Below are 16,918 nucleotides of genomic sequence, written 5' to 3' on the forward strand. Positions count from 1 at the left end.
GGGCTCACAAGTGGCAGGTAACATTCGCGCCACACAAGTGCCAGGCAATGACCATCTCCAACAAGAGAGAATTTAACCAATGCCCCCTGACGTTCAATAACATCACCATCACTGAATCCACCATTATCAACAACCTGAGGGTTAACATTCACCAGAAACTGAACTGGACTAGCCATATAAATACTGTGGCTATAAGAGCAGGTCAGAGGCTGGGAGTCCTGCAACAAGTAACTCGCCTTTGGACTCCCCAAAGCCTGTCCACCATCTACAAGGCACAAGTCACTTGCTTGGCTAAGTGCAGCTCCAACAACTTTCAAGAAGCTCAACAGCATCCAGTACAAAGCAACCCACTTGACTGGCACCCCATCCAAATACATTCATTCCCTCCACCACCTCACACTGTGGCAGCAGTGTGCACCATCTACAAGCTGCTCTGCAGAAACTCACCAAGGCTCCTTAGACAGCATCTTCCAACCCACAACCATTACCATCTAGAAGAACAAGGGCAGCAGACACATGGGAACACCACCACCTACAAGTTCCCTTCCAACCAAACACCATCCTGACTTGGAACTTCCTCCCTTGCAGCACTGTGGGTGTATCTACACCACATGGACTACAGTGGTTCAAGGAGGCAGCTCACCACCATCTTCCCAAGGGCTATTAGGGGTTGACAATAAATGCTGGGCTTGCTGATGATACCCACATCCCATGGATGAAGGAAAAAAAGCAGCTCCCAATGTGAAGGCCAGTTATAAGAAGCACCACTGCTAACTTAGAGAGATAATAATCATCAGAACTGGTCAATGATCACTTCAGGTGAGTAAATCATTACAGAACTTTTCAAGCAAATACTGGACTTTTGCACTTAAAAAACAAAATTATTGGCGCCAAGAGATATGTTTTGTCAACAAGTGGTATCTCCAGACCAAACAAATGACATGATATCAGAGGTGTTGGAGACACTGAGGGTTGTCAACCCTCTAGGAATTGCCTGCAGTCTTGTGAAATGGCAGATTAATCGTCTTGACACAGGTCCAAGCAACCCAGGAGGAAAATCATAGGGGCATTAAAAAATGCTTATTTTTCAATTTCTTTTATTTTTCATTAGTTATTTATAAAAATATTAGAAATAGGTCTTGGGATGAAGTCTTGAGGAATTAGTCCAATCAAATTTTGTAACACTACACATATCCCACAGTAGTTCATTCATTGTAAAAGACCTTTAACAGACAGCAAACCAAAACGAAGCCTACCTTCTAGCTATGTAGTAGAACACTGGATTCCCTGTTTTTGATGTTCCGGCCTGGTAAAATATGCTGAGTGTTTTTAAAGCCTTGAACTCCTCTTTTTCATGTACCTGATGTCTGGAAAGTAAAGGCACCAGTGTGTTCAAAATTTCTGAGATGCAAACATTCATCACCCAATAATGAAAAAAAACTTACTTTTTCCATTGTGTTTCAAATGCCTCAACCAAGATAATATGCAAGTTCCTGATGCTGTAATTTCTGCTCAAGTCACACCTGCTGCCAACTTTGCAGCAAAAAGGCTTAGTAGATAAATGCACCATCCAGGGTTGGCGCTAAGGCATATAAGACTAGCAAGGTGCCAAGCCAGATGTGTTTGGGGGGGGAAAAGGTAGGGAGCATGAGAGAAATCAGCTAGGGTTCCCATGCCTGATCATTTTTGTGGACAGTAGTTGAGGATGAGATCAGGCTGGGCTGTGATGGCAGCACGATCTTTGCACAAAGCCCCAGGCACTTGAGGGAAGTACTGGTGCATCTCAAGCATTTGTGAAACTATATTTCAAACATCTGTCAATGCTATCAGAAAATTGAAGAGGATGATGTAAGAAACCGAGCAACACAGGCAATGTAAATGTTACTTCAAAACTATTGTGGATACGGACAAACTCAAATTCCAGCATGCTTATACAAATGAGAAAAAATATGGTTATGCTTGAGGGGTTGGATTTAAAAGTAGTCTTTAAGTTAATCAGTATTTCTATTTGCACACATGGAAATCTGGCACACAAACGAAATCTTAATGCGCCTGAAAAAGCAGTATAACAGAAAAAATCAACATGGTTTGACAAAAGGAAAATCCTGTTTGACAAATTTATTAGCTTTTGAGGAAGTAACTAGCAGCGTGTATAAAGGGGAAGCAGTAGATGTAGTATACTTTGATTTCTAAAAGGCTTTTGGATAAGGTGCCACACAAAAGGTTAATACACAAGATAATGGCTTAAGGGTGATAATATTAGCATAGAGGGTTGGTTAACAAACCGGAATAAATAGTGCATTTTCAAGTCGGCAGGCTTGACTCGTAGAGTGTCGCAAGGATCAATGCTGGGGCCTCAGCTATGTACAACTATATTGATGACTTAGGTACATTACTCTCTCCCTTTGTCTAAGTTTGTTGATGAAACAAAGTTGAGGGGGGAATGAAAGCTGTGAGGAAGACACAAAGAAGCTGCAAAGAGATATAGACAGGTTAAATGAGTGGGCAACAAGGTGGCAGGATTATAATGTGAAGTGACATTATTCACTTTGAAAAAATATTCTGCTGCCCTATTCAAAGGTGCGAAACTTGTAAATGTTGATGTTCAGAGAAACTTGTATACACTTATACAAGGAACACAAAAGTTTGCATGCAAGTACAGCAAACAATTACAAAAGCAAATGGCATGTTAGCCTTTAAAGAAAGGGGAATCAAGTCTTTTTTTGTCCTTCTAAGCAAAGATGAACATATTCATCATCTGTGGTGTGTAGTAGGGCTTTGGTGGGTAAGTAGATGACTGCTAAGGCTGATTTGCGCCTGGAAGGCTCTGCTCCTGTATGACAGGATATTGCATATCAGAGTTTTTGACAAGTTGCTGGCTCAGGTTTTCCTCTTGTGTTTTCTCTCTGCCTCTGATATGTGCTTGCTTCAAAGGAGGCTGCATCATTTTTAATTTGGCTGTACCAGATGCTGCAATCCTGGGCGAGCTTCTCCCTGGACTAAGTCGAAATCAAAGCTCCTAAGTGTCCATGTAGCGCTTCCTTGACTGCCATGAGAGTGCAACCCAGACTTAAGCTCTTCATAGAAGATTCACTTTGGTAAGCAAGTGTCAGGCATTCTGCCTACATAACCAGCCCAACTCAGTTGTGACTGTCTCAAATTGGTGTGGAAGCTTGGCATGCCAACTCAGGTCAGCACCACAGCGTCTGGTATTTGGTTCTACATCTGATCTTCAGCAGCTTCTGAAGGTGGCGGAAGTGAAAGTGGTTGAGCTTCTTGGCATGACACTCATACGCAGTCCACATCTCACATGCAGACAGCAGAGTGGGCAGGACTATTGCTCTATAGACTAACAAGTTTGGTAGGCAGATTTACTCCTCTTCGCTCAAAGACTGATGCTCAAAGTCTGCCAAAGGCTACACTTGCTTTGCCAATTCTTGCATGTATCAATATAGACAGCTTGAGAGTGTGCGCTGCTAAAAATAAGTGAACAAATCCACTGCTGACAGGTTCTGGTCATGGGCTAAAACCTTGGGCTGGAGGTAGGGTTTTCCTGGAGCAGGCTAGCATATTAATTTACTTTTCTTTGTGTTGACCCTAAGGCTGAAGTTGCCGCATGCATTGGAGAACAAGTCCATGCTGCACTGCATGCCCATTTGTGAACCTGCAGCTAGTACAGTCATCAGCAAACAGGAAATTAGAAACAGAGGATTGGAGTAAAGAATAAATATGGCTTCCCATGGGCTTTGGTGAGACCACACCTGGATTACAGTAATCAATTTTGGTCTGCATATTTAAGGATATAGTCACATTAGAAGGTAGTACAGCGAAGGTTCACTAGGTTGGTCCCTGGAATAAGGGTCTATCCTATGATGAGAGGTTGAGTAAATTGTGTCTATATTCTATGGAGTTTAGAAAAATCTCAGAAGAATCTCATTGAAATATTCAAGATTATGAAGGGGCTTGACAGGTTAGATATTGAGGCATTGTTTCCCATGGTTGGGGAATCTAGAACGAGGGGGGCACAGTTTCAGGATAACAAGTTGATAATTTAGGACTGAGATGAGAAGACATTTCTTTAATCAGAGGGTTGTACATCTTTGGAATTCTCTCCCCAGAGGGCTGTGGATGCTCCATCACTGAATATACATAAGGCTGAGTGTAACGACTAGGAGGGGGATTTATTTAAACAGCACTAATTTCTCCTCTCAACACCCATCCATAAACAGAAAGGTGCTTTGGTTTGTTTCCCTCTTTATTAGCAGTGGCGTATTTCCCAACTCCTCAGTTTTGGTGTGATCCAATTTTTTATTCTTAACCCCACAGCAAACTCGAGATAGGATGAACTCAAAAGGTTAATTTATTTGCACACACTCAAAACGTGAAAAGAGGATTTGCAATGTCCCTTTCACTTTCAGATAGTAAAGAGAGGGATAGGGAAAAGAAAGATTCATGGTACAGAGACCACAGAGTAAAAGAAATATTGTTCCATGTCAGTCCCAGAGTCCATATCAAAGTCCAATGAGTTATTCCTTCATGGATTTTGGTGGGCTGCAAACCAATGCTGGATAATTCAATTTCAATCACACGATGAGATAGGCATGCAGAGATGAATCAGTCTTGTAGGTGATGGTAGAGAATTTCCAGCAGAAGCAGCGTGGATGGCAGACAGGTATTCCACCTGGACTTCATCTTCATCTGTGAGGCTGATAGTTAGATGGTAAACAGCAAATTGAGCTTTGCAGTTCAGCAAGGCAATATTACTTGTTCCACAAGTTGGAGGCCCATGTCCTCCAGGTCTTTGACAAAGGATGCGCATCCTTTGTCTGGATTCCAAAGACCGTTAAATGTCTCCGCCATTAGGAATTGAAAAGAAGGTTGCAGGGCCTGTGTCTTAGCAGATGATCCATCTCCTGCTGGCTAGCCTACGTTACTAAACATAGATAGCCTTTGTAGAGCTCTCTTTGAATTTGGGCTGTGCAGTCACAGGTAGTTGTTAGTGGTTCCTCAGAGATGAGGAGGTGTGAGTTTTCCCAAAACCGTCAGGTAACTTCTTTTGTTCGGGGCTCACAGACAGGCATAGGTTCAACTATTTTAAAGTTTTAAATTTTTAGAAATAGCCACGAGGATATCTATGTATATTTTATAAAAATATACAAGGTGTGGTCTTAGGCCCTCAAATTTTTGGGGTCTCAAGGAAGCAAGGGATAAGAGGAGCAGGTGGAAAAATGGAGTTGAAGCCCAAGATCAGCCATGACCATATTGAATGGCAGAGCAGGCTTCGCAGGCCATATGATCTTCTCCTACTCCTATTTCTTGTGTTATGTTCTTAAATGGCAACAATACTGGTAAATACTTCAAAATGCTACTTCATCATAGAGAAAATTGTTCAGATATAAAGCTTCACATTTCCAGTCTTTCTGAAAAATACATACATGTTTGCTTACCTGGTCATGAATTCTTCAAACTTGGAGCTGGTGAGGTTGAGGCTGGACCAGTGGGTGTCAGCTACAGGCTTGTGCTCAGGAGGCCCCAGGTAGGCTAACAAAGTAGCCATCTTGTCAAACGGTCTTCTCCCTACAGCTTTGTGGTCGCTGAGAACATTAGATAATAAATGCAACACTTTGGTAAGTTTACAGTTTAAAATCAGTGCAAAATTGGAATGCAATTTATTAATATAGCAAAATACTTCACATCATGCACACTGATGACTGTGGTGTGCAGTACTTCATTAAAACATTTCAATGGCAATATGCATTAGGACAAAAATCAAAAAAGTTGTGGTAATTTTGCCATTAATTACAAACTATTCTTTAATACATTAAAAAGCTAACAATTGTGCATATTCTCAAACTGCTGCAATTATAAATTCCGATGCCCATATAATTGCAAACGTAAACTCATTATTGTAATTACACCCTCTCTCCCCCGAGTAGAGGAACTGCACTCTGAGAAGGGTTTAATTATAACCTGACAAGTTTAGATAGCCAATTATAAGTGTGCGCATAGATGTTTATGATAAAATTGATAAAAAAAAATAAGGACGCAACATATGACTTGGGTCTGAGTAACATTTGCACTCTCTGCCTTTTCTGTAACCCAGCTTCACTCTGAGAATACACTTGGTTGTGCAATGCCACAGGAGGCAATCTAGTCTTTAAAATCATCTTTTACAACATGCAGGGAAAACAAAATTTAATTTAGCCAACACTATTGGAATTAAACTTTGCTGTCAAATTTGACTCTGCTCACAAAAAATTCACCGTAAGCAAATGGTTAACAAGAGGAAATATAGTGTCTCACAAACCGGTTACTGGAGAGGTACTGCCCAATTTTCTCCTGATTGTTCCACAGTAACCTGTGCAAAGCGAGAACATTCCCATCACTGATGAATGAAAGGCTGTGATTGACTGTGTCACTGGCTGGGCAGTCAGACGCTATGTCCAGAAAAAACCTTCCAAGGGGTTGGGGTGAGGAGACACAGAGTTTGGGGTGGGGAGGGGAAGAAAAAAAATACAAAAATGTGTTTATATATATTGAAACGAACATTACACTAAACATACTCAAATGGGAAGACCAACAGATAAATCATTTGCTTAATGAGCTCCCAGTGGGTAAAGGTGCAGGTGCTATACAGCAGAAAAAAAGGCCCATCAAATTTGTATCAAAGCTTTCCCTCACATGGACTGTCCAAGTTCAATACCACTGCTCCATTATCTTCAATATTGCTCTTTCTCACAACGAGTTCAGAGATAGAGATGGCAACTCATCCACTTTGCCCAATAATCTCAAAATGTCATTCTACAGCTTCCCAAATCCACTTGATTATCTCTCCCTGTGGCTCTCATCAAATTCTAAGCTAACTTCAGGATTTTGAGGTGGAGTGCCAAAGTTTGCACCTTCTTATTTTCTTACAGCTGCTCTGAGGTAACTGATGGATTTGCTACGTTTGCTTTTAGCACATTCCATATATTAATGTTCCTAAAATTACTGTATAACAAAGTAAATTAATTAAAACCTCCAGCTTCATCGAATTTTGTTATCAATATAAGTAACTGAATGTTTAAATTCACGAAACAATATATAAGATTGGTCACTGAAATATAATCAAATATTTCGAAGTTTCTTAATACAGAATACCGACTCAAAAATTTGGTTATAGCAGCAAGGAAACAAAAACAGGGAAGAGCTTGTTTCCCACTTGTAAACCATTAAAGTACTGACAGCACAGAAACAGTCCATTCAGCCTAACAGGTCCCTGCTGGTGTTTTTGCTGCAAATGGACCTCATCCTCCTCCTTTATCCCACCATATCAAAATATCTTTCTACTCCTTTCTCCCTCTTACACTTATCTAGCTTGCCCTTGAGTCCATTCATCCTACTCACCTCAACTACTCCCTGTGTTAGCAAGTTCCACATTCTCACCACACTGGGGCAAGTAGCCTTATCTTGAATGCCCTACCGGATTTATCAGCAATTACCTTTTACTTATGGATCCACCCCTTGCAACCGCCTCCAACCCTCCCACCCCCCTCAAAAATCTGGTCTGCTTGCAACTGGTGTTATGAAGCTATTGATGTATATGATATTTTGGAAAATATTTTTCTTTTAAAATAGAGGTTTGGTTTGCAGGTGATTTTAATTGGATTAAAGATAGCTAGTCTGGGAGCTCTGATGTACTAGTTTTAAGATGTAAACAGAGAGGTAGAATGCATTTGCATTTTTTGAATAGAGCATTCAAAAAAGGGGTGAAAACTTGACGCCTTTCTAACAACTACCAAGACATATGTTTATATTATACTATGAAAGGGGTTTCATTTTTAAAAGTTGAAGTTCAAAAAGATTGTTAATACAATGAGAAATTGAATTCAATCAGTGGTGATAGATATAACTTCAGCAGTTTTTGGGTGTGCAGACAGAGGTGATGCAAGATCAAAAGGCAGCTGTAAGCCTCCAAAGTGATCATTTTGAATCCATAAGGTGAAAATGCTTTGCCTGGTGTTTGGTTAAGTCTATGTGTTGCTGTTGCTTTAATGGAGATTAGTTTGGGAATTTGTTAAAAGTTATGATGGTAGTAATTTGTCGCCATGTGTACATATATTTTAACCTGTGTAAATTAATAAAATGTTTCATTTAGTTTAATGTAAAACCATGAGAACTAGTGGTCTGATCCCTGAGTTTAGAGTCGCATCTCAAACATAAAACTTAAAATTATTGGTTATGGTAGTTGTTTAAAGCTTCCCTCTGGGCTTTTTAAAATAATACCGCTTTTCCCATCTGCATCGGTCATGACAGTGGAAACATCTTTTAGTCAACCCAATCAAGTTCACCCTCATCCACAAAAATTAGGCACAGGTGCCTCTCGATCCTGCTCCACCATCTGATAAGATCATGGTTCACCTGATTATGGTCTCAGCCCTCTCTTCCTGCCTATCCCATATAATTTTTGACTCCTTTGTCAGTCAAGAATCTATCCAACTCAGCCTTAAAAATATGCAATGACCCTGCCTCCACTGCTTTCTGGGGAAGAGAATTCAACAGGTGAACAACCCTCAGAAAAAAATTCTGATCTTGGTCTTAAACAGGGAATTATAGACCAGTCAGCCTGACTTCGGTAGTGGGGAAAATTCTAGAGCCCATTATAAAAAGATTTAATAGCTGAGCACGTGGAAAACAGTGGCAGAATCGGACAGAGTCAGCATGGATTTACGAAAGGGAAATCATGCTTGACAAATCTACTGGAATTTTTCGAGAATGTAACTAGTAGAGTTAATGAGGGGGAGCCACTGGATGTGGTTTATTTGGACTTTCAGAAGGCTTTCGACAAAGTCCCACATAAGAGATTGGCATGTAAAATTAAAGCGCATGGGATTGGGGGTAGTGTATTGAATTGGATAGAAAACTGGTTGGCAGACAGGAAACAAGAAGTAGAAATAAACGGGTCTTTTTCAGAATGGCAGGCAGTGACTAGTGGGGTACCGCAGGGATCGGTGCTGGGACCCCAGTTATTCACAATATATATTAATGATTTAGATGAGGGAATTAAATGTAATATCTCCAAATTTGCAGATGACACAAAGCTGGGTGGGAGGGTGAGCTGTGAGGAGGATGCAGAGATGCTTGTGTGATTTGGACAAACTGAGTGAGTGGGCAAATGCATAGCAGATGCAGCATAATGTGGATAAATGCGAGGTTATCCATTTTGGTAGCAAAAACAGGAAGGCAGATTATCTAAATGGCTATAAATTGAGAAAGGGGAATGTGCAATGAGACCTGGGTGTCCTTGTACACCAGTAAGCTAAACATGCAGATGGTAAAGAAGGCAAATGGTATATGTTGGCCTGCTTAGCCAGAGGGTTCGAGTGCAGGAACAGGGGTGACTTGCTGCAATTGTACAGGGCCTTGGTGAGACCACACCTGGAATATTGTGTGCAGTTTTGGTCTCCTTATCTGAGGAAGGATGTACTTGCTATAGAGGGAGTACAGCGAAGGTTTACCAGACTGATTCCTGAGATGGCGGGACTGACACATGAGGAGAGATTGAGTCGATTAGGATTATATTCTCTGGAATTCAGAAGAATGAGGGGGGTTCTCATAGAAACCTATAAAATTCTAACAGGACTAGACAGGGTAGATGCAGAAAGGATATTCCTGATGGTGGGGGAGTCCAAAACCAGGGGTCACAGTCTGAGGATATGGGGTAGACCATTTGGGACTGAGATGAGGAGAAATTTCTTCACTCAGAGTGGTGAGCCTGTGGAATTCGTTACCACAGAAAGTAGTTGAGACCAAAACATTGTATGTTTTCAAGAAGGAGTTAGATATAGCTCTTGGGGCAAAAGGGATCAAAGGGTATGGGGAGAAAGCGGGAGCTGGCTATTGAGTTGGATGATCAGCTATGTTCACAATGAATAGCGGAGCAGGCTCAAAGGGCTGAATGGCTAACTCCTGCTCCTAGTTTCTATGTTAAATGGGAGACCCTTTATTTTTAAACTGTGTCCCTTAGTTCTAGTCTCTTCCACAAGGGGAAACATCCTCTCAGCATCCATCAAGTCCCCCAAGGATCTTATATGTTTCAATAAGATCACCTCTCATTCTTGTAAACTCCAATGGATACAAGCCCAATCTGTCAAGCTTTCCTCATAAGATAAGCCCTTCATCCCAGGAATCAGTCACGTGAATATTCTCTGAACTGCTTTTGATGCAATTTTATCCTTTCTTAAGTAAGGAGACCAAACCTTTGTACGCTACTCCAATTGCAGTTTCACTGAGACCCTGTAGCAACACTTTCCTATTTTAATATTCAACTCCCCTTGTAATAAACGCTAACATTCCACTTGCCTTCTTAATCACTTGCTGTAGCTTCATACTAATGTTTTGTGATTTATGTATCAGGTGTTATGAAAGTAAAATAATTTATGATATTTTTCTGGTTTATTGCAAAGTAGGGTTATGGGTGTGAATGTAGATGATTGTGTTTTAATTACATTTGGAGTCAGGTAGACTGCAAGCTTGAAATTATTAAAGAAGCTAGGAGTGGAAATATACTTGAAATGCTAATGAGTAAATATAGATACTGTCTGAGCACGTAAGGTGTGGTGGGAATTTGCATTTTTAGGTAACTGAAGGGATTGCTTGGATTTCAAAGGGACTTTAGTCTGTTTACAACCAGCTAGATAAGCAAGGCTATGGAGTGTGCTTATTTTTCCCTAAAGGTTACTGACAATGTTGGCAATATGAAAATTTTATTATGGAAAAGATACAGTTCCAAAGGTATATGGAACAATGGAATTTACCTATTAAAGAGAGAGGAACATAAATAAAGGAGAATGAAAGGCTATGTTGTGAGCCATGTAAGATCTAACAAGACTGTGTGAAACAGCCTTGAAGAAGCCTCCGGACATTTGTACATAAGTTTGTTGGATCCAGCAATGGAAATTGGAGAAAACCGTTTGGAATTCCACTGTCATGGGGTACTGTGTTAACTTACTGGATTTTTATTTAAATCTAAAATCTATTTTGGACTGTTGCCTTAAAGGGGATGTGTAACAGGGAATCAGGTTAATTAGGAATTTTAGGATTTGTAATAGTATTAACTAATTGTAGTCTTACGTATGAACTTGAAATCTTTTATTTTGTTAATAAATATTTTATTTAATTTTTAAAATCCCTAAAGGTCTTAGTGGACTCAGTGCACACATCTCCTCATAATAAATACAAATTGCAAAACTGATGTGATACCGTGGCCAGGTTTCCCTTGTGGATTTGCTCTGCCTGGCACACATCACCTGCCACATCATAACACAGAGCACCCAGATCCCTCTGTACTGTAAAGTTCTGCAGTCTCTCTCCATTTAAATAACACACTGTTCTTCCTGTCAAAGTGGACAAGTTCACATTTTCCCAGATTATATTCCATCAGACAAACTTTTGCCCACATACTTAACCTATCTATATCCCTTTGCAGACTCAACATCCACTTTATAGCTTTCTCATCTACTGTTGTGTGATTAGCAAATTTAGTAACCATACATTCAGTCCCATCATCTAAGTCTTTGATATAGACTATAAATAGTTGAGGACCCAGGACTGATCCCTGTGGCATTCACTAATAACAGCCTGCCAACCCAATAACAACCCATATACACCTGCTCTCTGCTTGTTAGCAAACAATCCTCTATCCATGCCAATGTTATCCCCTACACCGTGAGCTATTATTTTGTGAAGTAACTTATGATGTGGTACCTTATCAAAACCACATCTGAAGGTTCCCTTTTATTCATTGTTTGTCACCTCCTCCAATAACCCTAATAAATTGGTCAAACAAGATTTCCCGTCCACAAAATCAGGTTGACTCTGCCTGATTCTATTAAGATTTTCTAAGTATCCTGCTATAAGTTCCTTAATAACAGATTCTAGCATTTTACCCACAACAGATATTAGATTAGATCTCATTGCTTTCTTTTTGTCATAAGAAACACCAACAGCTAAGGTACACACAATGCTACAACGCTTGGTCTCATCCTGGGAGTGAACTCCAAGAGCTCTTCCTAAAAGAAACCCTCAAGTGATACAGTGTAAAACAGCAGGGCTTATTAAGAGGCAAGCAGCCAGCAACATAGGAGCTGACTCCGTGTGCAGAAATTAGGTTGGAGGGAGAAATGCCAAGCTTCGAAACACAGCTTCGAGGTTGAGATTTGCGAAGTTTCTCACAAAGTAATGAATGCATCCCTGAAAACTAAACTATTAAACTACACAGCTGCATTAATGGGGCACAAAAATTAAACATTTGAAAAATTCACCTTTTGCATTCACCTGGACAAAGCAACACAAACTTCATTAACATTCTGTTTGTTAATAATACAATGTGTATTACATCCAAAATTAATAATTTTGCCCAGTTCAATGTAGGATCATATTCTTATCAGAAAAAAACATTTGAAAATATTTTAAAAAACAAACATTTTTTCAACAAGCTCAGGAATTCATTAATTACCTTCGGGCCGCATCAAAGTTGTTTTTAACAAAATCATTGAATGGCCTCATATGTTCTTCCTTTGTAAACAGGACATGGTTTGCAATACTTTGTAGAATCTGGGAAAGCAGAATTTGTACATAATGATTTAGGTTTATAAACTAAGAGGACAGGCCACAAACTCATCCCCAGTTTATTTGAAGTAGATGCATCTGGTCACATGCTGGGGTGAAGTGAAATAGACTTAACTGAACTTTTGTCTAACCTGGCCTCCCAAAATTTAGTGCCATAGGTTCCATATATGCTAATCAAGGTCCTCACATTTTTTTTCCCCCATTTAACTTTCTTTCTCAGCGATCTCAAGAGAAATTTGCCATTCTTGCTGTTCAGTGTCAAAACAAGTTGAGGAACATATCATTGACACCTAAGCTTGAGGTTGTAAACACTTTGAACACTTGTGCTGTAACATTGAGTGGTTGAAAAATGATATTTACATATCTGGTGATTGTACTTTAGTCTTATTATGGTTCTCAAGATCACTTTATTTATAAAATTGAAGACCTCCCCACAAGGTAACTTGTGCGATGAATGCCAAAAGCGACAATTAATTGAATGAATTATGGGCAACAGTGAAAATAAAGCCACAAGCAGAATAATGTAGACAGACAGATGACCATTTTTCCATTGCGTGTTGGACAGATTAATTGACCTTGATGCAGCCCCATCGCAGCCACAACTGATCCTGTACTCCACCTGACGCATTTGTCCTCCAAACTGATATTTCAGCATAGCCATCAGAAGTGGAAACCATGGTCGATTTTTCCAGACTTCACTGAAACATTAGCTCAGTTTCACTTTCAAGCATTTTCTCCTTTTATTGCTTAATTTTTAATTCCATGGCTTGGGCACTATGAACAATTACAGCACCCTGATCATTGTCCCAGCCGAGATTGAAACATTCAGCACATGACAGGTTGAATCAAGAACCTTTTTTGTCTGTATGCTTCAGCTACTCATCGAAAAAAGTTGCTTAGTTCTCTTGTTGGGCCCAAAAAAATTCACTTGCGTGTTACAACTTTTACCTTGGACATCAACTTTAATCCTCGTTCAATTCTAGGTGGAGGCTTCTTATCGAGGATCCCTGCTTCATAGGGAGACACTATAGCAGGATTAATGAACCTTAAGAACATAGCACTTCCCACTGCACCTATACTGTTCTGGGGAAAGCGCTGGCTGACAACCTGCAGGAAGAAAAGGCAGAAACAAAAGCAGTACGTTATGTAACACTGCACTTGAAAATAATTCAAAAGCCTTTCTGAAGAGCTGTTAAATGACAGGTATGAAGTGTTAATGTTCAGCTTGTTGGTCTGTACAAATTAAGCCTATAATTGACAAACTACATATGTATTATAATATATATATATATATATATATATATATACACACACACACACACACACACATACATACATACAAAAAATAAAGAAGGTACTGATTATAAGTACTACAGATAGGATTTGGATGGTTCCCAGGCCCCTCCACAACATTTGTGTGAACAAATGTGGGGGTGGAGAAAATGTAGAAAACCACACAATTGCTTTTAAAAAGTCTTTAGAATCAGTTCAAGTATGAGATAATTCAGAAATAAAATATCAGGAACATGAAGCACTTCTCCAAAGAGTCAGGCCACATCAGTAAATAATCATATTTTTGTTTGTAAGTTACTCTAACATTTGGAAAAACAGACAGGCACTGCTCAAGATCACTGGGAGCCAATAAGTTTGGTTAAATTTCAGATATGTTTTTCCAGAAGGGCCATAGGAAAGAACAACAGTTGGAAGGAAGGGAGGTGGGGTTACAGCAGGGTGAAAACAAGAGGGGAAAGTTGAAGTTGGGTGAGTGAAGGTGTTTGGCTGTAAAGTTGGAAACTAACCAAAAATCTATGAAAAAAACATTAATTATCTTCATCACACAGATCGCCCAAAATTTTAGGTTTTGCATAGCTAGCAGCCCCCTCCACTGAAATCCAGAAGATTAACATGCAGATCACTTCTCCAATTTAGTGGTATTGTGCTTGAGCCACATGCGCAGTGACACTGCCACTGACATCCAGGATTAACTCAAACATCAGTCTCCTGAATCATCAATACCACTGGAAACATTCCCAGTGGCTGCATGGAGATCTCAAGCTACATTAAAAAGAAAATTCTCTGTAGGCAAGAAATTTGTTACTATTTGTTTCTCCTTTTTGTTAAGACAGGGACAGGGGATAGAGGGTGGGGAAAGAGAAGCTAAAATATTTCACACAAAGTACTCTCACTATCATCTTTATTGTTAAGTTCTTTACCACTATTAACAAATACTAACAACTGGTTTAGCAAGCTAAAGAACAGCAACTCTCTGAAGCCATTAGTACTCTGTTGAGTTAAGTGTTTTAAAACTGCAGGGCAGCACCAAGCACACTGGCAGACCAATGCTGAGACACATTAACCGTGTCCCAGCTAAGTTCATATCTGCTATTCCTCATGCAAATATGCAGGCACCCTCCCTAAATCGGTAAAGAGGAGAGATCATAGCTCACTGAACCACTTGTGCTTTGTTGCACAGAAGATTCAGAGGATGGACTATATTCCCTATACAACTCCAGTTGAGAGGTTTTTTGGTGGTGCAAGTAATTTTGGTGTAAAAGGTGCACACTCGTGCTGGCTGTTTAAAACAGATACCGCATAATGATTAAGGCTCACAGAGCATGACACTATCAGGCATTTTGGTGGTTATGTCAGTCATGAGCAAAGGACAAAAACCTTTTTGCACCCATCTTCACAACATTATTTTATTAGGCCATTCAAAGATTACGAAAAGAAACAGCAACAGTTAAGAGTTTAAAGATATGTTAAGTGCCGCAACAAGGAGATGGTGGCGCAGTAGTAACCACAGAGGTCCAGGCTAATCCCTTGGCAACACATGTTCAAATTTCACTATGGCAGCTGGTGCAATTTAAATTCAATTAATTAATAATAAAAATCTGGAATTTAAAGCCAGTGTTAGTAATGGTGGCATAAAATTATCATCGATTGTCGTAAAAACCCATCTAGTTTGTTGATGTCCTTTAGGGAATCTGCCGTTCCTATGTGACTCCAGGCCAGGAGCAATGCGGTTGACTCTCAACTGCCCTGTGAAATGTCCTTGCAAGCCAGTCAGTCATACCAAACAGCTACAGAAAAATGAGAAAAGGATAAAACCAGGTGAACAACCTGGCATCAACTTAGGCACCAAAAACAACAATGACACGCTCAAAGTCCTCCTTACTAACATTTGGGGGTTTGTGCCAAAATTTGGAGAACAGTCCCACAAACCAGTCAAGCAACAATGTGACATAAGTCACATTCACTGAATCATAATTACAGACAATATCCCAGAGACCACCATCACCATCCCAGCAGAGGCGATGGCACAGTGGCCGTTGGGAGGGAGCTGCCTTGGGAGTCATTAACATTAACTCCAGACTCCATGAGGTCTCATGGCATCAGGTTAAACATGGGCAAGGAAACCTCTTATTGATTTCTACCTACCACCCTCCCTCAGCTGATGAATCCATATTCCTCTCCGTTGAACACCACTTGGAAACACTTGAGGGTGGCAAGGGCACAGCAAGTATTCTAGGTGGGGGCCATCAATGTCCATCACCAAGAGTGGCTCAGTAGTACCACTAATGACTGAGCTTGCTGAGTCCCTAAGGACATATCTGCCAGACTAGACCTGCTGCCGGTGGTGAGGTAAAAAAACAGGAGGGAGAAACCCATTAGATTCTGTCCTCACCAATCTCCCTGATGCAGATACATCTGTCAATGATAGTATCAGTAGGAGTAGTGACCACCACAGAGTACTCGTGAAGGTGCAGCCCCATCTTCACATTCCATTGTATTGTGTGGTACTTACCACTATGCTAACTGGAATAGATTCAATAAAAATCTAGCAGCTCAACACTGGGCATCCAAAAGGCACTGTGGGCCATAAACAGCAGCAATTCTGCATTCAACCACAATGTGTAACCTAAATGACCTAGCATCTCCCACACTCTACCATTACCATCAAGCAAAGGGATCAACCCTGGTTCAATGAAAAAGGGCAGGAGGGCATGTCTGGAGCAGCACTGGGAACACCTAAAAATGAAGTGTCAACCTGGTGAAACTACAATACAGGACTAGTTGCATGCCACAACAATGGTAGCAGCATACAAGAGACAAAGCGTTGCGATCCACAACCAATGGATCAGATCGAAGATTTGCTGTCCTGCCACACCAGGGAAACGAATGATGGTAGATACTTAACCAAGAGGCCAATCATCTCAGTCCCCAGGACATTGCTGCAGGAGTTCCAAAGGGTAATGTCTTCAGCTGCTTCATCAATGACCTTTCCTCCATAAAGTTAGAAGTGGTGATG

General features: G+C 40.4%; 1 protein-coding gene across 5 annotated transcripts in view; it reads right to left on the reverse strand.

Annotated features, from left to right (window-relative positions):
• The window catches only part of nf1a (neurofibromin 1a), a 292,673-nt gene that overhangs the window by 138,865 nt on the left and 136,890 nt on the right, over positions 1-16,918 (reverse strand). For all 5 annotated transcript variants that reach the window (XM_041198253.1, XM_041198251.1, XM_041198250.1 and 2 more), the window contains 5 exons: positions 13,558-13,716; positions 12,497-12,594; positions 6,308-6,454; positions 5,448-5,594; positions 1,257-1,367 (listed from right to left, as the gene is read on the reverse strand). In XM_041198253.1, the coding sequence (XP_041054187.1) occupies positions 1,257-1,367; positions 5,448-5,594; positions 6,308-6,454; positions 12,497-12,594; positions 13,558-13,716 (662 nt within the window). The remainder of the gene's footprint in view (positions 1-1,256; positions 1,368-5,447; positions 5,595-6,307; positions 6,455-12,496; positions 12,595-13,557; positions 13,717-16,918) is intronic.

This window comes from Carcharodon carcharias, chromosome 10, assembly GCF_017639515.1.
Source record: "Carcharodon carcharias isolate sCarCar2 chromosome 10, sCarCar2.pri, whole genome shotgun sequence".
Classification (NCBI taxonomy): domain Eukaryota; kingdom Metazoa; phylum Chordata; class Chondrichthyes; order Lamniformes; family Lamnidae; genus Carcharodon; species Carcharodon carcharias.